Source organism: Eleginops maclovinus, chromosome 4 (assembly GCF_036324505.1).
Source record: "Eleginops maclovinus isolate JMC-PN-2008 ecotype Puerto Natales chromosome 4, JC_Emac_rtc_rv5, whole genome shotgun sequence".
Classification (NCBI taxonomy): domain Eukaryota; kingdom Metazoa; phylum Chordata; class Actinopteri; order Perciformes; family Eleginopidae; genus Eleginops; species Eleginops maclovinus.
Window position 1 is genome coordinate 26,775,121 of NC_086352.1, and position 25,860 is coordinate 26,800,980.

A 25,860-nucleotide genomic window follows, 5' to 3' on the forward strand; every position below is an offset into this window, starting at 1 on the left:
GCAGTCGGTCAATAAGACTTTCAGACCTCATAGATAACGCAAGCGTTCAACACTGCTATCATAACATCTTTACTGTAGTTGATCTGTGTGTCCTTTCAATCCAGGGTGGGTTGGAAGGGGGATGATGGGGTTGGGGTGAATGAGCAGGAAGGATGTGGGGGGAGGTGGGTGTTAGTATGTCAGTCGAATTTGTATTTGGTTAATGCGGGGATATTAACCTTCTCTAACACACCTTTCAACATAATTTATATAAAGTATATGTTTAACTGTATAGAAAGACAGTCAATATTTCCATCAAAAGCAGTTAATAGTGACACCCCTGTAGGTCCTGTAGGGCATGAAGGCAATCAAATTTTTTATTTACAGCGTGTCCATTTGATAAATTGTAAAAAATCCTATGTGACACCTAGAAACTAATACTTTTACTTTCTGTATTAAAATTCTCATTAACTTCTATTCCTAAATCTCCAATATCTCCTCTGGTTCATCCTTAGGAGACCTGCATTCTGCCTAGTCCTAGTGTCCTTCTCCCCGCCACAACTCTATCTACCTGCACTCAGCTCGCCCTCCTTTAGATCCCCGTCTGCACTGATGCTATCAGCTCCCGATGCACTGTAGCCGCCTCAACTCTTATAATTGATACAGAACACTGCTGCCCAGAGCAGCTGACATTCAGCGCAGTCTGAAGGACGGCTAGGGAAATGAGGAACATATTATAGAATACCCCCGCCAGCACAAACAGGAGGAAGAGCCACTTGTAATGTGATCTGCTCCAATGCTTAAATATCAAGTGCAATTAAATGCCAGTGATGGCAGGATGGAGACAGGCTGCATCTGTGTCTGGAAAACAAATTTGTTCTCAGTGGGCAGTGATATTCTTTATATAGTCAGCTGTCATTTACTGTCTCACTAGATTTAGTGAAATAAGGACAAATTCTGAGAAGCAGATGTCATTTGCGGACACAAACAGTGTGCCAAATGTTGCTCCACCGTGAGAGATGACATTAACATGAATTGAACGCCTTTCAAATCCTCCAACCTTGGGCTGTCTTTAGCAATGGCAGGGTTGAAGGTTCCAGTATTAACTTCCACAGCAGATCCCTGTCATGTTAAATGAAGGGCGTTTTGATAAATGATCAATGTCGACATATGCAATGGAATATTATTTCCATGTCCTCTGGATCTGTGCTGGTTCAGCCAGGCAGTGTGGCAACGCTCCAGATGAACCCTTTTTTGCCACTGTTTTAAGTGACCGTTCCAAAATCAAAATGTCAATTCATAATCTCTAGCTATTAGTTATTGTGGCATAATAATCAGGCCATAAAAATGAGGGGATTATACATATTAATATATTTTTTAATAGCGCTATAGAAGAAAGTCACATTCATTTAAAAGTAAACCAGAATTTTTCCCAGGTCATTTCGTGTCCCTTTTCTATTTTCTGTATGAAAAATACTTGATTAAAAACTATGCTGGAGTTACAGTCAGGTTTTCCTATCTTAAAATGACAAGGTTTTACATTAATTTAATATTTTTTATACATTAAGAAGAAATATGGAACAACTTTCAAAAATGTCAACCTATAGAAGGCATTTAATATAAATGCATATAACAGTATAATCAGGGTTGAAGAGATTGATATACAATGCTAATGTCACAAAAAATATATTGTAGGGTGTTGTGAAATGTTACATTCAGTTCTGTTCCAGATTTTATTCTGTAGCTTGTTTTTCTGACTGTAAGCTTTTTTTTTATGCTGCTCCATCCTTCCCTGTCCTCTGTCCTCAGCCCGGCAGTGAACTCTTGTTGACCCCGATGGTAGGAGCTGTCTCTGGGCAGGGCAGGGCTGTACAGGGAAGGCCAGCGTCAGGTAAACCATTCTACTCATTTCTCATGTTACACACGTTGTACACTGTAGGAATTGCTGAATTATGTGTGTGTGTGTGTGTGTGTGTGTGTGTGTGTGTGTGTGTGTGTGTGTGTGTGTGTGTGTGTGTGTGTGTGTGTGTGTGTGTGTGTGTGTGTGTGTGTGTGTGTGAGTGTGTGTTTTCAGGTGTGAGACCTTTCCACAAGGGCAGCGAGCTGAGGGGAGCAGACAGAGATTAATAATAGGAGGCGACAACTCCCTTTCAATATTAAGGCAAGGAAGTGCTGTCATTGTATGAACAAAAAGGGAGAGAACCTCAGCAGAATTCATCCTTTCCAGTATCATTCTACTGTTTTTAACCTCAAGTTGCTGGCACTCAATTTCTACTAGTATCCATCGTTCAGCTCTTAATCCATGGAGACGGGATTAACTCTGTTTGTGTAACTCTACTGTACCACCAGCTATTGTGACACATTATTTATTCTTTCTCTGTGAGTTATATTTGTTGATCTATTTGAAGAAAGTGCACATTCCTTTTCAACATACACAAGTATTAGTATATCCTTTGATGTTATAAAACAAACTATTCTTGATTTATAATTGAAAAATTCTATTTATATTTTGAAAAAACTCCATTTCCTATGATCCATCCATCTTCTCCCGCTTATCCCTGGTCGGGTCGCGAGGGGTAGCAGCTCCAGCAGAGAGCCCCAAACTTCCCTTTCCCTGGCCACATCAACCAGCTCTGACTGGGGGATTCCGAGGCGCTCCCAGGCCAGCGAAGAGATATAATCCCTCCACCTGGTCCTAAGTCTAACCCTCGGTCTCTTCCCAGCTGGACGTGCCTGGAACACCTCCCTAGGGAGGCGCCCAGGTGGCATCCTCACTAGGTGCCCGAACCACCTCAACTGGCTCCTTTCAACGCGAAGGAGCAGCAGTTCTACTCTGAGTCCCTCCCGAATGCCTGAACTTCTCATCTTATCCCTAAGCCACCCTGCGGAGAAATCCCATTTTGTATGAGCAATCTTGTTTTTTCGGTCATGACCCATCCTTCATGACCACAGGTGAGGGTAGGAACGAAATTGACCGGGTAGACAGAGAGCTACCATGATGTGGCACAAAACAAATCACAAGTCACAAAAAAGGACATTCATGGGAGGAACCAAAAACGGTCAAACACATCAAATGCTGCTCAATGTGTTTTATAATTTGACATTGCGCTATTAATTGATTTTGATTGAAGCCATTAAGACGTTTTGCTCATTAGCCTGTTTTCCCTATGTTGCAGATTGTTGACCTCTTAGAGCCGTGTCATTTTTCTCTTTTTTTTGTAATAATCTCAGATTTCTTATACATCTGTGCTGTTCAACCCACATTAAAATGGTGCAACTTGACTTTCACTACTCTATCAATCATTCGATGTTAAACCTGCTTGGGATTTAGACATCAACCACCAAACATACATTTAGGAATTAATAATCTTTGTCTTTCAAGTTGAACTACTTCTGGAACCAAACCCAGACACTATCATTTTAATGAAAATCTCTAAAGAGATTGATCTGCTGTCTTCAGTCATACTCTTGAAGGAGATGTGTAACTCTGTGTGCTGAACATTATATTTGTCAGCACCCAGCACAGCTGGAGAGAGGGTATAACATCATTCCGCTGCTCGAAATTCATGTAAATGATCCCTTTGGGACAAATACACCGCAGGTAAAACACAGGCTGTTAAATTAAAAACTTCTATATGACACTGTTATCTCATCCAGTAGTTGTGCTTGATCAGGGAAAGTGTGGGAAAGCGATGTGACATCCATCACCACAAACCTGCCAAGTGCTCCTAATCACAGCCAGCGTTGCTTGTCAGAATAAAGATATGCAGTTTAAATGACTTAAGTCTCCGATATCCCCTCAAGCAACTTGTTTCTTCTCACACTTTCTACCATCCTGCAGCTTCAACAACTGCTACCAGGAAACACCGATTTACTGCAAGAAACTTTCATCCAATAGAAATTATTCTGTACATTTAACTCCAATATGTAGTGCTACTTCAGTATTTCTACTGATGAAAGAGATATAATGGTAAAGAGAAACACAAACTGGAATTCAATCCCAACAATGAAGTGCAGTAGTTTACATGTTATGTAAACCACTTGTTTTTTTTTGTTGAAATATGACTCTACTTAAATAAGGAAGTCTGATTCAATTTTCCAGTTGTACTGTGGTATGGTCAAAGAGGGTAATCTGAATCCATGGACATTGGAAATTTCTACAAGGCAACAATGTATAAAATAACTTCTCAACAATATGCTCTCCCTTGGAGAACAATGTAAACATGAACAATTGGGGACAACTCAACATTTCAAGGCAACTGTCTGCACTCGATTTTTTTGTTGTGAGGGCCAGCTAAAATACCACTAAATAAGGGAAAATTGCCTACATGTGAGCCAACTAATAATCTTTTGTTAAGATAACTTATTCATATGATGTGACATTTGTTGGTTCTTCAAACTAAAAAGGCTAAGGAATATAAATTGTAGCAACTTGTTATTTTTTGGATCAGAAAATGTAACTTAAAATTGTGAGATCCACATTTTAATTAACAATCAGAACAACATCAGTCAAAATATTAATGTGATATTGATAGCTTCAATTATGGATATCATAGCTGATCTCCGGTATTCAAGCCTGACATTGGGGGGATGCCAATTAACTCTGCTTCTGGTTCACAATCAAATAAACAAGAAACTGCTGAAATGTTTAAAGCCCAGCAATGTTCAGAAGCTGATATGAGTTTACTGGACCAAATAGTCAGCATACTGATGATTATACATTTCTTAGAACATTGTTATGCTTTTCTATGAATCCTGTTGCTATGGGGATGATGGGGAAACCATTGGTTTCAACAAAGGCTGGCACTACATACAGTAACAGGTCTTTGAAAAAATACATTCTGAAGATCTTGAATATGCTTTTTTGGCAATCGGCCCCGTTATATTCTGCAGTAAATCTTTTTTTGCAAATGGTATAATATAAAGGATCATCAAACTCTCTGTGCTCCACAACAAATAATAACTGGTTATTTTATCAGATGACTCATAGATGACAAATACCCCTTACAGTACAAGTTCCCAAATCCCAAGGTTTTTTTCCCCAAACTCTTTGTTTTTCTGACAAAAATTAACCCGGCTGCTATTGGCTCAACAGAAAAGGTCAAGGCATCACGACAACGTATAAGGATTTATCCCAGATGCCATTAAATGCATATTTTTCTGCAATCTGGTGTCTGGTATCTAAAACCATTTTAATACAACCTCCTTTAACAAAGGCCAGAGATGTATTGGACCAAGGTGTTTGGACATGCCCTCTGAAGTCCTTTAGCCTCTCACCTAGAAGGGCAAAAATGACTTTCATACATGTGATGTACATTTACATCAGTATCCCTGGCTTTGCCCTTGCTCCTGCCTAAATAATTCCTTGCTGGTTTATTTCAATCCTCAGGAGATCAGAGCCAGCTCTTAGCTGTGCGGGCTGACACACACCGGGTTGCCGCTCAACGCTCCAGAGTGACATCACCCAAGGTCACCTACGCGTACGCTACAGTATCAGGCAGATTTGAGAACAGAACTTCATCTTGCTTTCCTCAGATGATTTCAAGTCTGCTGTCTGTTTCCACTTCATCTACCATGAGTGTGTGCATGTGTGTGCCTGTCCTCCATTACTGTGATGTCATGATGAATAGGCAGCAGACAAAGTGGAGTAGAGCTGGAGAGAGTGGTGGAGAGAGGGAAAAGCGATCTCTCCATGCCTCTTTATCGCTCTATTTTATCATGGAAATCACCTCATTTACTCAGAGCAGTTCTCCATTTATCTCTTATTGTCACTGGCAAAACCCATTTTCTATCTGCACCAGCGATGTGTGTGCCTCTTTGTGTGTAAGAAATTCCCGGAAACAGGGAAAAAGCATTAACCTCACTGCATGCAGTTGCATTACAAACTCAGTATTCTAAAGTTAACATCAGCAAACAAAACCATGGTGTAGGATCTATTGCTATTTAGTTATTTTCAACAGGAAGCTTGTTTGAATTCAGTAATCAAAGCAAATATGTGAGCTTTTATAATCAAATGCTAAGCAAAGACTAAGAAGGAACTTTGTCTAGGTGAATTAATTTGAATTCAGAGCTACAGATCATATCCATGTCATTCTTTTTATACTATTTCTCTTCTCAGCCTTGTCTCATAAAGGAATAGTTTCCCACACATCACAACTGTATTATGTATCGAGGGAAACTTATTTTTTCCATGGCATAAAACAAATATGGTTTTATCAAGGCCTGCATAGGGAGGATGGATTGCTCTGTTTGCTTCCAATAACCACAACACAACTTATTTTATGTTACGACTTGAATAACCTACAAATACACACATTTTAAGCCAAACCATGATCCTAACTAACTTTTACCAAGTAGTTGTGTTCTGTTGTGTTGTGTTCTTTTGGTTTCAATTTACAACATTACCCCCACATTCGATACTTTGATATTCCCTATCTTATACATGTCCCTAGCGATATATGTCTTTTGTCGAAGGTAATGTAACTAAATGGCAATTGGCTTGAATTGAAGCAAAAATACATTTAAAACAATCACCAACAACGTTTGTTTTGCATAACTCATGACCAAATATCTAGCGATACCCTACAGACTCCAGTTGTGAACAGTTTCATGTAGGAACTATTTTCAACGATTGAGCATGAGCCTCACTTCCACAAAATAACGCCTACTTCTGCGAGTTGATGAGGTTGTAGTTCAGTACAGCAGACATCTCCAACATTCGACAACCCCAAAAAATATTCATAATGATAAAAAGCGCAATAGGTAAGAGTCAAATATTTCATTGGGGTGAACTGTCCCTTTAAGACCCTGAGTTGTGCATGTGTTCATTTGGTGTTTCTAACCGGTTGTTTTTGTTTTTAATTCACTCATTAATTCATGTCTTTGCAGTACAGCAGTGTTTGAGCTACATCTGCTGAGAATCTAATTTGCCGTTTCATTTCAATGTCAAGCAAGGGGTCCTTGGCTGGGGAGGCTGTGTGCGCTGGTTAATGACATGAATGCGATTAATAATTCAGAACTAAACCTATGTGGGTCTGAACAGTATGCCAGTGCCTTCAGTGAACAGCACAGCAGAGATGCTGCATGGCTCTTGGAGTAATCCGACATGACAGCATTCACCTCGGATGATAGAGAGAGGAAGAAAACTATCAAAATGCTTATAAATATCTTATATAGGCATTGAGGAGGAGTGTGTGTGTGTGTGTGTGTGTGTGGGGGGGGGGGGTATGTGCCTCAGCTCCTGCTGCAGAGGCAAACATCACGCTACTACTCTCATGGAGGACGAGGATGATGGTGTGTGTTTATCTGGGTGCTTTCTGTCCGTGTGATTACATGTGTGTGTGTAGAGCACAGCATACGGTGAGGATGGTGGCTGATTCAGGCATGAATTGGTGGGAGGGAAGGTGGGGGTATATTTGCAGCAGCACAGTTACACAACATGTTTTCGGGATTTCAAGAGTTGTGTTGGTGTACATGTGTGTGAAAGACCCCACACCATATTTGATTTAAAAAAAAACAACTGAAGACTGAAGTTGCTTAGCCAAGTCCCTCTTCCTCCAGGCATCACAAAATATCACAGGTACATGTCTTCCTTCCGCAAGTTGTAACATGCTCTCGCACAGAGAGAGCCCCGGGATCAGATATTTACAAGAATACACCAGACTGCTCAGATATGAACACTTTGTCCTCGAATGTTGAACAATAAAAACCCTGAGGGAAAAAGCTGTTTCAGCTTCTGGTGATAGGAGGTGAGAGGAAGCAGTTAGGGTGAAGCACCAGAAGAGAAGAGTAAGACTCTTTTGAGACACACTTAGCTTCCAAATCCTTTTTTAGTAGAACAAAGTGTGTCCAGCACAGCAACAAGGATTGCTTATGTCCCCTAAATAAACTTTAACAAAATGTGTTGACTAGGTTACTGCATGATCACAAGGAATATACTTATCAATGTGTACAGACAACAGGTACTAGAAACATAAAATAAATAATGTCATCTATCCAAATCATAAAAAGGCCTATGATGACCTCTTGGTGGCATCCACTTTAGTGGCCTGTCACAAACTTTTAAAGGAGGCATTATCAGAACAATATATTCCCTACTATTTAGCTCCAAGTTCGTTCTCCATCATCTCATTAGAAAGATATGTCACTCTTAAGCTAGACTCTTTTCTTACTGGGGGTTTATCAGTTGTTTTTTTTATTATTACTGATAGTATATGCTTGTTATAAATACAGGGATGCTGAGCCACACAGAAAAATGTGCCACAAAAAACGAGCTAAAACAGGATACAAAGCTGAGCATCCGAGCCGAATAATGATTCTTTGTGGGTTCATGACCAACCGTTTTCACATTCCACTGAAATCGTTTTATTTTGTGTTAATAGGAAAAACACTGATTAGTGTAGCTTTAATTATAAAAGGTATCTTTTGGGGAGAAATTAATACCAAAACCATGTTTGCTCACCAGAAAACTCGCAGTGTGCTTGTATCAGCCCTAAAGAACAAAATGAAAGCAAAGGGCAAGAATAAAGAACAACCTGTCCAATCACAGCACTGTGCATCCTCCTCAGTACTAATCCTAATGACTTCCAGGTCTTTTCATAAGGCATGTTAGGGCTTCACATTTTGTGAACGTGTCTCATACCTTAATAGAATGGTCTTTTGGACTTTGATGCTACATCTCTAAGGATTAAACACCTCCCAGTGGAGGGGAGCACTGCATTCTCCTTAAATCTGTCCCTTGCCAGACGCGGACCTACCAGACACATTATTGATCGCAGGAGGTTCCCACCTCAGCCTGAAGCCTCATTTAGACCAGCTTCATTGTTTCCAGATGAAACACCCGACAACAGCCTCCCCCTGACTGAATTTAATGCATGCTGCTATCTTTATAGCTCACTACTCTCACTCCATTTCTCTCAGCCACGTACGTGATCTCATCAATCTCTCCAAATCCCTCACTCTTAAAAGCCTTTCTTTTTGTCTCTTATCAGTCAGCGCTGTATCCTTCCTCAAGTTCTACTCATTGCAAATTCACACACACAAAAAAAAAATACATTCGGAGGAAAGCAAGCACACAATTGACGGATTTTTGGACTAAAATATCAGGGTTTACATTCAGTCAATTTGAAGAGATAAGATATCACAGAAGTACTGGTAGAATGAAATAATATGAGCGTAATGTGTGGCTTTTTCATTTAGAAAACACTCCAGTTGGTAAGTTATTTGGTGCAAACAGGAACTGGAGTAATTTGGCACGACTGTCTGTGGTGGAGATTAATCATAAGGCAAACGACTTCATCTTATATAATGTAGAGTGCACTTCCTGATAACAGCACAACACCAAACGCATTATTTAAACTGTAGCTGTAATTTACAAATATGCTAATACCAAAAGGAAATCAAAAAAAGGAAATGTATCAGGTGAACCAACACACAAAATGATACTTAATACTATCGAAACATCTTTTGACACTACTAACTCAGTTTTATCTACATGGTTCTTATAAGTCAACGCCTTTAGCAGTGTAAAAATATGGATATAAAAAAATAAGAAACCAAACATTAATGGGAGGTTTAAGATGGGATGTAGAACCAGGTCTCGATTATCAGTCAGATATTCACAGCTTCATCTTACATCCTACCTTGCCAATAAAATACTTTATGTACTACATATGTTTGCACTAAAGGCTGGAGACAAAAACGAGGACATTCAAAATGCAATCCAATATGAATAACTGCTATTAAGGTGGACTATGCCATAAACTTTTCTGTTAAAGTAGGGACAAATATACAATCTAGGGTTTATAACCTGATACGCATAAGATCTCGGATATAAACTGCAGCCATGATTTCCATTGTTATAAGGTTAATATATCCTCCTTATTAAACGGCTCATTAAGAGATAATTAGTCTCTTTACATCTTTTTTAGCCCTGACAGCTCCTCATTAGGATCATCAATGAATATGTCAATCACATTATTGTATACTGATGCAAGTTATTATTGTTCCCTTAGCCAAACGCAGATTACTCCCCCTTTACCTTCGTTTCCTTCCCACAGATGATTCCGCATGATTTTACTGGGTCATGAAACTGGCACCTGTCCCCTGTCGACCTCTCTGAGAGTGTCAGAGCACCAGAACATCGACAGATCAAAGAGGAAACAATTTTGAACATGTTGCCACATTTTTTTCCTAAAGCTTTCTGCTTGACTAAAAAAGAAGAAAAAAAAGAAACACATCACAGCTTCCTTTCCTCTGTGAACCACCGTAATTTCATGTTGTCATTGTCTTCAAATCAGAAAGTGTGTCGACATGACACTTGCTCATTATCAGGAAATGAAAATAACACAGCAGAGGTAATACAGCAACAGGAAGTCTTTAGGGGAACAACAGAGTAGAACTAAAATTAAAAGCAGAAAGCAAATTAACAAAGACAAACCCATCAATATATGATGCATAAATGATGAAGACTGACTACTGACTTTCTGATCTTGGTTTTAAATGAAGACAACACCAACTAATCCATGGAAAGTTGTGTAAAGTGTATAAACATGCATATATGACACAAACAAAAACATCTTGAAGAACAAAGTATTATTATACACTGCAGTGTGCCTTTCACATTACTCTCAATGTACATGCCTGCCCATTTTTGCACTGGGTGATTTGTAAATGCTATGGCAACCGACATTCCCCTTAACATTGTTGGATAATGAGGGCCGTTACTCTCCAGGACAGCAAAGCCTGCGCAGAAGCTCTGCATACAGCTGGTGCACTTGTTTAGTCAGAAGCCATGTTCCTCCCCTGTAGTTTTTCAGAGATGCTGCAGCACAAAGGGCACCATCTGTTTCTTCAAACAATGACCCCTGTTAATCAGATCTTCAGGAAATGTGGTTACACGCACAATTAGCGATCACACTCTACAGGACAGATGAAGGGATTGCAGGTTGATCAGATTCAGCTCTAGACTCAGGAATATGATACTCAAGTCACTGATGTATCTATATCACATGCTATTTTGAGATGTTCTTTGTTCTCTCTTTTCCCAAATGTGTTGATGCCAAGAGTGTCTATATCTACATGAAAAAGAGGAGATTTGTTAGAGAAGCTGGTTGTTTAAATGTAAGCATCTTGGGCGGATAAGATATTTAAAAAATCTAAGTCGAAATGCATCCAAAAAAACATTTCAACACTTTCCTTTCAACACACACACAAGTACCTCCCATCTGAGTTCTCAATCATAATGTAGAAGTAACAACTCAAGAGTCTCCCCACTGTGATACCAGCAGCTATACTGAAAACACAATCTGTTTTGTTCTCATACAGACAATGTCATTCTTGTTTCCTATAGCAAACAAACAAAAAGTTCATGAATGAGTCTCAATGTGTTTGAGTTAGTTATGGATTGTGGTAAATAGCCAATCAATTCTCTGATATTTTTGCCAATTGTCGAATAGCTTATTTTTGGAAAATTAATAAAAAAAACACTAAAGGATTTGGCATTCCGTTTTTTTGGCTAAATTATCCTTATTTATTATCATATTTGTATATATTGGTGTTGTTTCGGCTCCATCCTAACAGTCATTTTAATATATGTTACATATTGATACCATTTGAAAGAGGCCCTATTATGGCTTTTCAGGGGTTTCCCCAAGTGCATGTTAATGATCTACAAAGATGTCATGGACCTCACTTAGTTCCCTTCACAGTAAAAGCTGCCCTTTTACAGGCGGGTTGTGGAAACCTGAGCTGGAATACCAAAAAAGGAACGACAAAAAGTCAGCGCTGAGCTTCAGTCGGCAATGTTCAAAACAACAGATAACGCCAGAAATCTAGGTGCAGTCATGGACTCTGACCTGAATTTCAACAGTCATTAAAACAGTTACTAAGTCTGCCTACTATCACCTTAAAAGCACATCTAGGATTAAAGGACTAATATCACAGCAGGATCTATAAAAACTTGTCCATGCTTTTATCTTCAGTAGACTGGACTACTGTAATGGTGTCTTTACAGGTCTCAATAAGAAATCTATTAGAAAGCTGCAGCTGATTCAGAACGCTGCTGTTCGAGTCCTCACTAACACTAAGAGAGTGGATCAAATCACTCCAGTTCTGAAGTCTTTACACTGGCTTCCTGTCTGTCAAAGAATTGATTTCAAAGTTATGCTGCTGCCCAAAATACATTTCTGATCTCCTGCTACATTATGAACCATCCACAACTCTCAGGTCTTCTGGGACGGGTCAGCTTTCCTTCCCCAGAGTCAGAACTAAACAAGGAGAAGCAGCGTTCAGTTATTACGCTCCAAATATCTGGAACAAACTCCCAGAACCCTGCAGGTCCGCTGCAACTCTTACTACTTTTAAATCCAGGCTGAAAACATTTATGTGAGCTCCATGGCCGTTTCCTTTGAAAGTGTCATCACATTCAATCACTATCTCACTGCGACATCTTTCAGAAAAGCTTTATTCACAGCGAGTTAAATGCTGCTTGATTTTGACGGTAAAGGAGAAGGAAACATAATTCATTTTCAGTCGCATAAGAAAATGATTACTGTCAGCCATCAGGCAATGAATTGGATGTCATGTTTACGTTATGTTCCTTTATTATGATCCCTCTGCTTGCTAAATGTCATTCAATTAATGTCTAATAAATTGACAGAATATTCACTGGAGGGCTGATTGTTTTTGAGTGGATTTGAAAATGTCACAGTTTTAGTTAATTAAAAAGGCACAAACGTTTGGAATGTAAAGGTCAAAATGTCTTGTTTTTACAAAGTTTGTATGCTATTGGATATATTATTTTATTGTGAACAAATGATCAAACGTTCTTTTGAGTTGTCTTGTAATTGTCTTTTTGGATAACATATCAGACGATTTTCAAAATTCACATCATTTTATTTTTCCTAATATGTTGCTTCAATACATAATAGTTGGCTTTAAGCTTTTCAAAGACATCATTTTTTATTAGGGAAAATAAACCAACAAAAAAGGAAGGAGAGCAACTGTGTAGAGATGCAGTGGGTTAAAATCTCAGGCTCAAATTGTTGGCTGACGTTTAAAATGCTGGGGCTCATAAGGGTAACACCGACAAGATGTATGAGAATATTTTAAAGACAGAATGTCCCTTTAGGAGTAAGGTTTTTGCAACAACAAAAACACAACATTGGTTTATTGAAGTCAAACCATTAAACCATAATTGACAAAACATTTAAAATAATGTTTTTGGGTCAAATGTGTTTTTGTCTATTGTCATATTCCATGGTCTTAACTGGCCAGCTAATACGGTATCTTGGGCAGACACAAAGCTAGATCTCCTGGTTAGTTTGCAATATAGCAATGTAGGCACTAACAAAGGAAACTAAAACAGCGTAAACACAACCAAGAATCACACACACTCGAAACATCAAATGGAACTTTATTAGTCCCCAGAGGTTAATTAGTTGTTTAGCTGTGAAAACTACTCAACTACATTATGAGAACATCTACAGGAAAAGTTAAATGAGTTAACTTGTTAATTACAGATAAGGGAGCAGCAGGCATCAGAGGAATACAAAGGTGTGCTGCATGAGGTGGCAGTGTGAGCATAGCGTGCTGAGAGTAGGGGGTGCGAAGACTTCCTTGGTAAAATGTGAAGCAAATGGAAAAAGGGAGTAGAATGAAATAAAGATGGAGGTGTAGATGAGCGGAAAGCGAGGCGGCTGTGAGAGCAGAAATCCTTGGGAGCTTGGAGAGCAGCAGATGCTGCAGACTTTGCTGCAGTGGTCTAAATCATTCATTCTCCTTTAGTTTTTATGGCGATCTCAGTAAACATCAGCGCTGCGCTGTGTCAGGGGAGTTGTTTCCTCCAACAGCATGTGAATGTTGCTGAAAGATGATGGATGCTAAAGAACAACACTCGTGTCCCATTCTTTACTTATCTCTCGGCCTCTCTTTTTACCCTTTATCTCACTCTCTTGTCCATAAACATACAGCAGGGTCATGAAAGTTTTAGAGGCTTGAGATGGCTTCACCACGGTCTGAAACTCGCACAAGGTTGACTGTTTCCTGTCAGGTATTTACACAGCAGTTGAAAACAACAGGGGAATGCATCCACATTGATGCAACATGCATTATGTACCATTTATATTTCATCTAAGGAAACAGTTATAAAACGCTGCTGGCACGTTGAGGGCAATGCACGCCATTTGTGTTCCACATAGCTCAAGGGTACATCATGAGGAGATCACAATCATTCCGCTCTCTTCTTCTACTCCTCTGTCTTTCCATCTGGTGGTTCATTTATTCAAAACTGATCTCTATCTATCTATCTCGAGTTCCATATACCCTGCAAAAAAGTGAAAGATGATGCCAGACTTAATGGGAAAATGACCGTTGAGCATTGAGCATGTTGAATGTTGCTAGGAAAGTAATTGCAACCCAACAGTGCTCATATCGGAGTTGAAATCACAGTTTCTTGTCTAGGCACCTAATCCCCTCCCTAAAAAAAGTGTGACAACTTCACATTACTTAGCTTTGTTTCTGACAGCTGAATGACATAGGTTGCACAACCAGTTTTTTCCAGGTAAATGGAAACTTAGTTTTTAGTTGGCAGTTAAAAACCTCACTATTGCTATCTTTCCCTTTTCTCATGAGAAGAGTGTCAGTTAAAGTTGTCTTTAAATGCAATCTTCAATGTGCTTTAACACAAAATTATGGCGAGAGTCTATGTTACTTCATTTGAGCTAAAGTAGTGTAAAGACTCATCTTCCATTGATTTAGAGAAGAGGCCGAACCAGCCTAAAGTGCAAATCAGAGCATTTGCAAATTATGAACAATCATGTTGCCTTTGCAAACAAGACACACTACCACAATGTTGCATCCATCCAAATATCTGAAAAGTCAATGCCACCGTGTTTTACAGCTTAATGACTTCTGGGTTGTCGTTGACATCTCTTCCAATGGTTTATGTTCCCAAGCACACCTTTTTCGAAGAAACCATTAGATTTTCTGCAACAATATTTCATCTTTTCTACAGAGTTGTCAGTTGAGGGAGTTTCCTTTCCATGCAAGAGTTGAAATTCATTTACCCCTTAATTTGTTTAGAAAATGAACAGAATTTTCACTTCCAGAACAGTGATTACATCCACAGCTCAGAGAGGCAGCGGTGGCTTGGACTCCCACAGAGAACACGTGACCATCATCAACCCCTCCTTCACTCTCACGCACTCGCTCGCTCGCACACACACACACACACACACACACACACACACACACACACACACACACACACACACACACACACACACACACACACACACACACACACACACACACACACACACACACACACACACACACACACACACACACACACACACACACAATTATGTCAACCAGGCTGAAAGAGCAGCACACAGAGGAGACATCCATAACATGCATCATTTGGAGGCCTGGTGGCTACAACTACCACTTAAATGACTTTACTCAGCAGCAGGGAGCATTGTTTTATCCTTGATCCAATTATTGGGAGCAGTTTTGCTAAAGCATGTTACACACATTCACACATTGACACATTAAAAGGTCAACTTGGGGTTCTAAAATGTGCAAAGCATCTTTCCTGCTCCACCCCGACTGGTCTTGAAGTACTCCATCTTCTAACATATTTCATCAGGTTACCAGGTTTTATCAGTTTTTTTTTTAAAGAGCACCATTTCTGGGAACATGGTGTTCCATCCAAATCACTGCGAGTAAAAAAAAAACACACTTAACAACTTCATTACACTGAAAATAAGATCAAGAACAGGTAATGAGAACTATGTCAAAATCCAGACTGATTTGGATTCAACAATTTCACACCCTAATGCTGCAGTATATACTGTAAACCTACTGGATACACTTAGCTCATGCTACTGGTGTTTTTACCTGAAAGAAACTGCTGCTCTCCTGGGCACAGCAGGATTGAAACAAATTTGAACAAATAAATAAATTATGAGTCACTTGTGCGGCATCTTGGGACATGGTTGAAATGTAACTAAAGCGAGACCTTTGAACTTTCCCGAATTCAAATCACAGCTATGACAGGCTGAATAATTCATGACTTCACGACTGTGGCTGTAAACAGAAAGATGTATGCGGCTTCCATATTTTGTTGTGCGGTGAAATGATGATGTTGAGGAAGAAAGTACTAGGGAAGTAACCTGGATCATGCATTTTTATCCTAAATAGTAAGTAAATCACAAACCAACATCTCCCACAGACTGAGCTTTATTCCTACTGCATTTATTTCAATTATGAAGTATTTATTTTATAGAAAGTAGTTATAAATGTCCAGTGAGGTTTGTGGATAATTTATTTATGTTTTAGAAGAGCAGATGAGGCTTACAAAATATTTCGTTCAATTTCCATCCGATATATAGCACATTTTAAACCAATTAAAAATATATATTCATAAGAAAATGCAACATGAACACTGGTTTCCAACCACTTGCGTTATGGGATTATTAGCAGTTACACAAGTGGTAGTCATCATGTCAACTGGAATGTAGGAAACATAGTTTGTTGTCTGTGTTAATGTAAATAAGGTGGCATCAGATCTGTGTGGATGAAACTGAGATTATTATTGTTTTCTCTTCAGTTGAGCAGAAGCTTCAGTGGACCTTGAAGTCACATTCATCTACGCACCTCATAACCCCCTTTACTTGAGCTCTCTACATGATTACAATTCAGCATAATTTGGGCTTTGCCAAACATCTATTCCACGCTGTGTCAAGAACTAAGGTTATAACGAGTGAGTGGGACTTAATGTAGCCCCTTCCCTATAGCAAACACTACTGTCTCTGATTTTCATTGGGGAAGGGGAAGCAAGGTCACTGGTCAGACTCACTCTGAATAACTGAACAGTTTTGAGAGCTCTGCACTTTCAAACACATTGAAAGATGTTCTGCCCACATATCTTGAAAAGACATTGCATAAGATAAAGGGCTTCTGCACTTACACATGAAATATTTACTCACCAAGCTTTGCCCTTAATAAGGTTATAAAAAAACAACTACTCATTTGTACAAGAAATACATTGAAACTACATTACAACTGGTAGATGATTATTGAATCACATAGTCCAAGCAGTGTGGGCTTCTGAATGCTAATACTGCTATGGTTCACTATGAAAGCCCACTGATGGACATGACATGCACTAAATGTAACCAAATGTGGAATGATTTAAACAAAAATTTCTCTAGAATCGATACAGCGATTGACAGGAGAAGGTCCCTATTCCCCCCTAAAAAAGACAAATATATACTGTAAATCATTATCATTTTAAGTCAATTATTTGTTAAATGGGTCAATTTCATAACCACGTTTAAACATCATTGTAAACAGAGTGCAAACAAAGTGGGTCAGTTTTTTAAAGCTATAGCCCCAATACATTTTTACTGCAACTAATCTGTTCACTGATTAATTTTAAATATGCTAACTCGCATATTTTGTCCACCGCATGTTTTAAACACATAGATTACATATAGCATGTTGACATATAGTTAATGTGATGTCAATCATTGGTTTGTGGACTTGAAGTCTCGAGGTTTGCATATTGGTTGGGAAAAACTTGTTTTTTTAACCCAAACGTGACCCGAGATGATAGAACAAAGAACCAAATATAAAAAAAAAATACATTTTGAGGGAACAAAAATGTTACAATCAACGTTTAAGAACTCAAAATCGACCTCATAAAATGTAAGGAGAAAACAAGGACAAGATCAAAACTGGACGTTACTGTGGTAGCAAACTGTCAATTACAGGCTAGCCACAAACCAAAGCATTTGCTTCCTTTACATGAATTTTATTCTAAATGGAACCTATTGTTTACAAAATGAACATCGTGCTGTGGTCTTGATTCTGACCATACACTAACAAAGAAATGTTGATGGGGATAATAAATCCAGTGAATGGTAGTATCATTCTCATATACTTCTACAGTCAGCTCTCTTTTTGAAACCAATGCAGTTGCCCCATGACCATAAGAAACAAACAAAGAAAGAAAGGCACATTTGTTTCATTGTTAAGACATTGCATTTACTATTATTAGTATGTGTTGAGGGAATAAAGGAATAATTACATGTTTTTTAAAAATTATTATTATTTATTATTGTGTAGTTATGCCCTAAGCTCACCGGGTAAAATACACATTAAAATAAAATCAAGCCAGGACTGGAATACAGCGCTGATATTTAACACAAATAAATAGAAACACAACTGAAGCCTCCCTCATAATCAACTCATTTTTAATTATAACATCATTTTTGAATTAGTCACTCAAACATTTACTATGCACTGTTGTACTGAAAAATACATTTATGAAATTTATGAAATAAAGTTAAGGCTAATTAAACAATCTATCTTGCTTTATTTACATGCTTTTAAGACGACACTTTGGAATACTTAAACCCATCAAAATCATACAACCATTACAGTTTGTGAGTATACGAATGTCATGCTTTAGACACGACATTTTATGGAACATTAAGTCTCTTAAGTCATTATAGTTTGTACATGACAAAAGAACATTTTGTCATGTTATTAAAAGAACATTTTGTCATGTTACCCGAAGTAACACAGCTCACACAAACTGTTTTCCTCCTGACTTTTTTTAATCGACCCACCTTAATCACCAAAGGAGGAATAAAAGCTCTCAGCTATGCGATCTTTGACCTTTTATTTTTATTATTATTATTATTATTATTATTATTATTATTATTATTATTATTATTATTATTATTATTATTATTATTATTATTATATATAAATATATATAATATTAAACCAGCAGTTGATGTGTGCTGGAATGTTTAGCTTCTATTGTTTTTGTGGATAAGAGCTATCAAAGTCATTTTCTTTGAACTGCTCTTCTGTTATGGGGCCAGTGTGAAAACTATCATCCCAGGATTGTGCCATTTATTGGCAGCTAGTCACACCAAGCGTTAAACCTTCACCGTGAGAACTATTCACTTTTAGCCAATGAACGTGTCGACCCTGCCATATATGGTACTTGTTGGCCGGGATATCCTGTCGGGCCATAGACACCCGCGTAAAAGAAGTCCCCTCTTATTGTGTTGATGAAGGGGGCGTAATCAATGAATGGCAGGCCGGTCCCTGGAAGGAAAACTACTCCGCTTAAAACGTTCTCCAGAGGAAACGCCATTTAACTCGTCGAAGTAAAGAGATGTTTCTGTCTGAGTCTGAGGATGAATTGGAAGAGCCCCACTCGGATATGGACTCTGAGAGCGAAAGCAGTTTGGACGACGAGGAATATGTTCCGGGGGGGCTGGCCCGAGGATCCGTTCAGTGAGTACAGACACCCGGAGCTTCTCAACACACAAGCCCCGCTACTAAACTACATATGAGTCGGCTACGTGTGGTGGGGTCTGACTGATCACGCATGCAGATAGAATGAAAGTATACATAGGATGAATGTTGCACTTGTCCTGCTCCTCGTGCACATGCAGCTACTAGTACTATGCACATGCTGCTGTTACCCTGTTACAAAACAGCGATGTGTACAAATAAACAGCAGCCTCATCAGAGAGCCTTACGAGAAGGCCTCGTTGAACATGCAAACCCGCAGCTTCTGGTGTTGTTTTAATTTTGAGTTCAAACACGTTTTAAGCAAAGCGTTTAACTGTTGTGACAAGCTCGTGCACGTAACGGGGCGTGCACACGGCCGCTGTTTAACCTGTCCATAGGCTACTGCATATTTGATGAAGAAAATGCTGTGTCAACATAATATGACAAAAGCTAAAAGGGCTTTACAATACATATTATGTTCAGCACAACTAAGCCTGTGAAATAAATGTATCATGTGTAGCTCTGGACGAGCTTTGTAAGATTTAGAAGAAAAAAAAAATCCTGATGATGACTCAATTTCATCTCAGCTTGGACTTGAAAATACACATTTATAACAGCAAGTCTACATTACAGCTTTTTTTTTCTAATTGATAAAACACATTTTTGAAAACGGGCCAAATTTTCTAAAAACACTAATCACAATTCACAAAACCACACACCCAAAGTGCAAAACACAGAAGCACTGCAGCCAAAACTACATAATACTGTTGTTATACTTTTATTTTTCTCCAAAACGAACCAGTGCAACATTCATGCAAAACTCATAGTTACAGGTGTGTAAACCACAATGCTGCCTCTGTTAAATACTGTAAATAGAAGGGAAAACTTTGATGGAAAATAAATATAAAACATATTTTTACAAAACACATTGGAAAGAAAAATACTCTGCATTTTACCACCAACTGGGTCTGGCCACATCACCTCATCAACCTGCAGAAGAAGCATGCACCTAGAGGCCTGACTGTCATACAGCTCCAACCATTATGCTGCAAATAACTCTTCAATGACTTCAATTCATCCTCGCTACCTCTTCCTCTTGCTGCTATCGATAAATAAAAAGATCTGAACTGGAGTCTTTTTCTAGTGCTTACATCCTGATTTATGAGTCATCAATAAAGCAGTTGAGTGTTTATGGCCATTTGGCAGTGTATTTGTTAATTGGTTCATGTGTGTAGCATTTTTCATAGCAGTGTTTTGAAAATGGAAAACAAGTGAATATCTCAGATTCCTGTGTCTTACTTAGATACATGTGTGCAGTGTTTCGCAAAAAGTGACAAGTTGAATTGCAAATTGGGTGCAGCGCTGAGTATTTGTTTTGAAGATTTGAGCTCAGGTTTTGCTCTTTGAGTGTAAGTTTAAATAATTATGCTTTATGTGAGATTTTAGTGTGTTAGCAACTGAAAACAACTGTAATACCTTGTCTTTTCCTGCCTCAATTTAGGCAACATTAAAACCATTTTGGAATGATATTGATACATGTACATATAATGTAGTAATCCATCTGTAGAATTAATATAACTGTCCATCAAATAAAATTACCAGATGAAGTGTTTTGGGCTAAGCTACAGATGAAACAGATGACAAATCAAATGGTGGAAATAGTCCCAATCCCTATCAACATTTCTAAAGTGGTAGCAATATAATATTGTTAGTATAGCCACTATTGTGATCACATCATATAACATTCATGGTTTTGACCTTTAATTCCCTTTTTTATAGATATAACCTTAATAATATTTACTTTTATTTTATTTACAGGGATGACTTCAGTGATGAGGACAGTTCAGACGAGGAGTGGGATAGTAAACCTAAGAGAAGAGTTTCCAGGAAGCGCTGCCGCTCTGTTTCTGCTTCACCGGTGTCATCACCCCTGAAATCCCCCTCTCGGAAGCATGAAAAGAGTCCATGCAGAAAGAAGCAACACTATGCATCTACACCCAAAAAAAATACCTCTACCCCAAACAGTGGCAAGACATTATCCTCTCCACGGGGGAAAAACAAGAGCAGTAAGCCAGTAGAAAAAAAGGTTGTGAGAGAGGAAGAGGATGAGGTCGATGGAGATCGGTGGTGTAACATTGATGAGGAAGATGTTGAGCCTCTTCAGCCACGGTTCAGACCTGACAGAGATGTAGGACCGCAGCTGAACAGAACAGCTAACTACACGCCACTCGAACTGTTTCAGCTGTTCTTCTCTACGACAGTAATCAAAACTCTGGTAAAAAACACCAATATCTACGGGAAAAAGAAATACCAAGGCCATAAGGAAAGCTGGGTGCCTGTCACATCAGCCGATATGTACTCCTTTATCTGCCTTGTCCTCTACATGGGTATTGTACCTCTTAAAACTCTGAGAGAGTTCTGGCGAGGATCTAAGCTGTTTAGCTTACCATTTCCTGCTTCTGTCATGTCCTCCAGACGCTTTCTAGCCATCTCCCGCAGCCTACACATGAACGATCCTGCAGTAGAAGCGGCCAATGAACAGAAGAAAGGGACATCAGGGTATGACCGGCTTTGCAAGATAAAGCCACTCTATGGGCAGATTTTGGAGGCCTGCTACACTTTCTTTCATCCCCACCAGCATATCTCCATAGATGAAAGGATGGTGGCAAGCAAAGCAAGAATCGGATTTAAGCAGTACATCAAAAACAAGCCTACAAAATGGGGCTTTAAGCTTTTTGTTTTAGCAGATTCATCGTGTGGCTACACCTTAAACTTTTTTGTTTATGTGGGAAGAGAAAGCATGTCCTCAGGGAAGGGGGTAAGCTATGACGCTGTGATGAGACTGCTAAAAATCCCCTTTCTGGGTAAAGGATACAAGCTATACATGGACAACTTTTACACTAGTCCAACTCTTTCCCTTGACCTCCTTCAGAAAAAAATCTGGTCTTGTGGCACGCTTCGCTCTAATGTAGCAGGGTACCCTAGAACGAAAAGGAATGCCATGCCTGAGAAAACACCAAGAGGAACTCTCCGGTGGATCAGGAAAGGACGGTTGCTGTTTGTGAAGTGGTTAGACACCCGGGAGGTTACAATGTGTTCTACTTTACACAAGGCTTACAGCAATGAAATGGTGAAGCGGAAAGTGAAAGACGCCGATGGACAGTGGACACTGAAAGAAGTGCCCGTCCCAGGCTGCATCAAAGATTACAACAAGCACATGGGGGGTGTTGACTTGTCAGATGCCCTCATTAGCTACTACAATGTCCTCCATAAAACCCACAAATGGTACAAGACTCTTTTTTATCATTTTGTGGACATAGCCACCGTGAATGCCTTCATCTTGCACAAAGGAATATGCAAACTGCAGAATCGGCGCATGTTGACGCAGAAAAACTTCAGGGAACAACTGATTGTGTCCCTGGCTGAGGTTGGGTCAACTCCAACACGGTCAGGCCCACAAAACTTTATGTTGCCTGCCTCTCCTTTCAAAGTGCCTCCTGCTTCTCCATCCAATGTACCGGCCAATACACCTCCGTGCCCATCGGCTAAGCCAGCTGCTCCAGGTGTAGGTCACCTGCCAGCTTACTTTGTTGAGCAAATGACCAATGTGGCCCCCAGGTATCGGGCCACAGCTGGCAGAAGGGCGTGCGTGGTCTGCAAGAGAAAGTCGCCAGTCTATTGCAGCACATGTCAAAAAACACTTTGTTTCACTACGTTAAGGAACTGTTATAGTGAATGGCACAGAAGCAATGGTATTTGTGTGTAAGTGACAAAACTGATTTGGATATAGTGCGTATAGAGGGCCCTATGATAGGCAGGGGGACATAATTAGCCAATTTTTACAAGTTTTAGATAAACATGTTCCTTTGATTACAAAAACTGATGAAATGTCAACTGCCTTATGCTACCCCATACGTTTTTGTTACCATGATTACACTGAGTACTTAAAAAGGCCTATGCAAATGGTCTCTAAGTACCAAACTTAAGGAACTAGAATAATGGCCTTAAAAGTGTGCTCAATGAACTGGAAGACACTCTACTAAAAGGATTATTCTACACATCAATTTTTACTGGCAAAATTAACTGTCAAAATTAAAGTACTCCCACGGCTCTAGTATCTGTTCCAGTCATTACTCCTTACACATTTAAATATATCAAACGGTCTCAGAAACTCTTAAAAATAACAGAAATGTATAGCTGCAACATGTCACCGTCTGGAAAACAGCCATCTCGGAGTAGCAACCGTAAAGCATTAAAAAGAAAACACACAATTGAAAAGAAATCTCCCAGCATCATGAACAGATAGACATCTATGTACCACTGCCTGGAACACTGCTGTGAACATTAGAGATGTGTGATAGAGACAACAAGATGTCAGAAGATAATGGCGAAATTATCTAATGTTAACAATATCCCTTAGATTTGGTTATGTCACAGCTGTGGAATATTGATGATTATCAACAGAAAAAAACAACACATATTGTGCTTCCCTTATGAACATCAATACCTCATGTTGTCTTTTTTGTTATCTGTTAACAAGATCATTATCTAATCTTTAATTTGGGAAGTTCGTTTAGAGTCATTTCAAGAATCAATGGAAGACAGTTAAAATGTTTACATGTGCATTTGTTTAACAAAAACGACATTTTTCCTGGTTAAGATCTTTGTTGATGTGAACATGAGTCATTTGTTATGCTGCTGTTACTTCTCCAGGTTTTGGTACAGCTCTACCTCAGCAGTTTGGTTTGTTGTTCAATAACTATTGCCTCCTCATGTTCATTTCTTACTACCAATATATTGTCACTGAAGTTGTGGACTCATCAGTATTGCAGATACAGTTATACACTGGAGTACACTTTTTTCAAAAGGTTTCTTCGCTTCGTATTGGTATTACTGAGGCTCAGATATATACAAAAAACAGCATATAAAGCTGAACTTTTGTACTTACAAGCATGCTGTTTTGTTACCTCATCAAGTCTACCTGACTTCACAGTAGTGGTGGGCAGATCGATCTAAAATATCGATGTATCGATACCAGCATTGGTATCATTATCGATCAATACTTGCGCCATGAGATCGATACTTAAGTTTCAGTACACTTCTTCCTTTATATCATACTGATTGTGCATGTGCAAACACCGCTCATCTCCCTCTGCCCCTCCCCTGGTTATACTGTGAGTGTTGCTGCCATGGAGTCACTTGACCCAGCAGTGCACTGATGGCTGCATGATGGCAGAGAGGAAGAGGAGCACTGTTTGGTTTTATTTATTTGCAGATCAAAACACTGCAAGCTGCGATGTTTGCAGAAAAAAAACAAGATACTGTGGCAACACCACACATGTACAAACACCTGAAAACCCACCCTAAAGAGAACTTAATTTTCATTAAAATGTGCATATTGATGACACATTGCTGTCCCCTTTCCAAAAGTAGATTAGCTGTTTTTCTAAGTAAAAAGTATTGGTGTCGGCAATACTGGCCTCTATGTACTTGGTATCGGATCGATACCAGATGTTGCCCTACCCTACTTCACAGAAATGACACCAATACTTTTACATGCATCTAAATTGTACAATTGTTTGTGAATATGTAAAGAGTTCTCTGCAACAATAGCAGAGTATGAAAGCATTCTGTACTGTACAATGAACGACTTTTACCTCGGTCACAATCTTCAATACTTCTCCAACTCTTCCAAAGTTATTTCAAAGTGCCTCTTCTGTTGATAAACGTCTTTCTTTTTTTTTACAATACTCTTTTGAATGCTGTATGTACTGTACGTGTTTGTGGGTAGGAAGGATTTGGAATAGCCTTTGTCTGTGTTTCTGTAAAAAATAAACTTTTAAATGGGAGCTGTACTCAGTATGTTCATTCCATTGTGGTGGAGGTGGGTGGAGGTTGATAAATAGTTAAATATACTCTTTATTTTTGGTAGATTACATTTGCAAAAGATAAACAAGCTTTTTTTATTATCATACAAAAAATACAGTCATTATTTTAATTTGTTAACTTAAACGTGTTTTTGTGATGTTTACAGCACTAATTTAAAGTATTCACACATGCGTAAAGGTGAGAACTAAGCTGCTCTCAATCTTTCTATTTAGACCTTTAAAGAGGAAGAGATGTAAGTAAATACAATCTGCCAGCTGCAAATCGTGTTCACTATCATGCAAATCAATCCACACTTTAATAAACACAGCTGATGTGTCAGTCAGTTAATGGGTCACACTGGGAATTCTCAATGTTACTTTACTCTGACAGGGAACACACAGAAACTCCTTGTCACACTCACGGTATTCCAGGACAGAAATATAACATATAAAAAAGTCAGATATCCAACTGATTGTTCTTTAAGAAGCTTTATGATGCAGTGCTTATTTCTTTCAATAAATGTCAATATATATTTTAAAGTAATAGTTGACGTAAAATGTCACTGAATAACACACATTTGCATGTGCACAGCTGCATTTGGGAAGACTTCCATTAGCTATAAACATCAGCATTGCTACTGCAGATTATTTTCCTTTTCAATTATTTTATTGGTGAATCTATTAAATAGCAAAA

General features: G+C 38.9%; 2 protein-coding genes across 2 annotated transcripts in view; one reads left to right on the top strand and one right to left on the bottom strand.

Moving 5' to 3' along the window:
• The window catches only part of LOC134863739 (protein kinase C-binding protein NELL1-like), a 210,527-nt gene that overhangs the window by 78,835 nt on the left and 105,832 nt on the right, over positions 1-25,860 (bottom strand). The gene's annotated exons all lie outside the window — the stretch shown is intronic.
• LOC134863740 (piggyBac transposable element-derived protein 4) lies at positions 19,108-25,141 on the top strand. The gene is made up of 2 exons (XM_063882395.1): positions 19,108-19,299; positions 21,118-25,141. Exons 1-2 carry the CDS (start codon positions 19,178-19,180, stop codon positions 23,063-23,065), a joined length of 2,070 nt encoding a protein of 689 aa, XP_063738465.1. The 5' UTR covers positions 19,108-19,177; the 3' UTR covers positions 23,066-25,141.

Excerpts from the sequence above, each read along its gene's own strand:
- LOC134863740 (XM_063882395.1), top strand. The coding sequence starts at position 19,178 with ATGTTTCTGTCTGAGTCTGAGGATGAATTGGAAGAGCCCCACTCGGAT. Across the intron at positions 19,300-21,117 it reads CTGGCCCGAGGATCCGTTCA|GGATGACTTCAGTGATGAGG; the intron begins GTGAGTACAGAC and ends TTTTATTTACAG.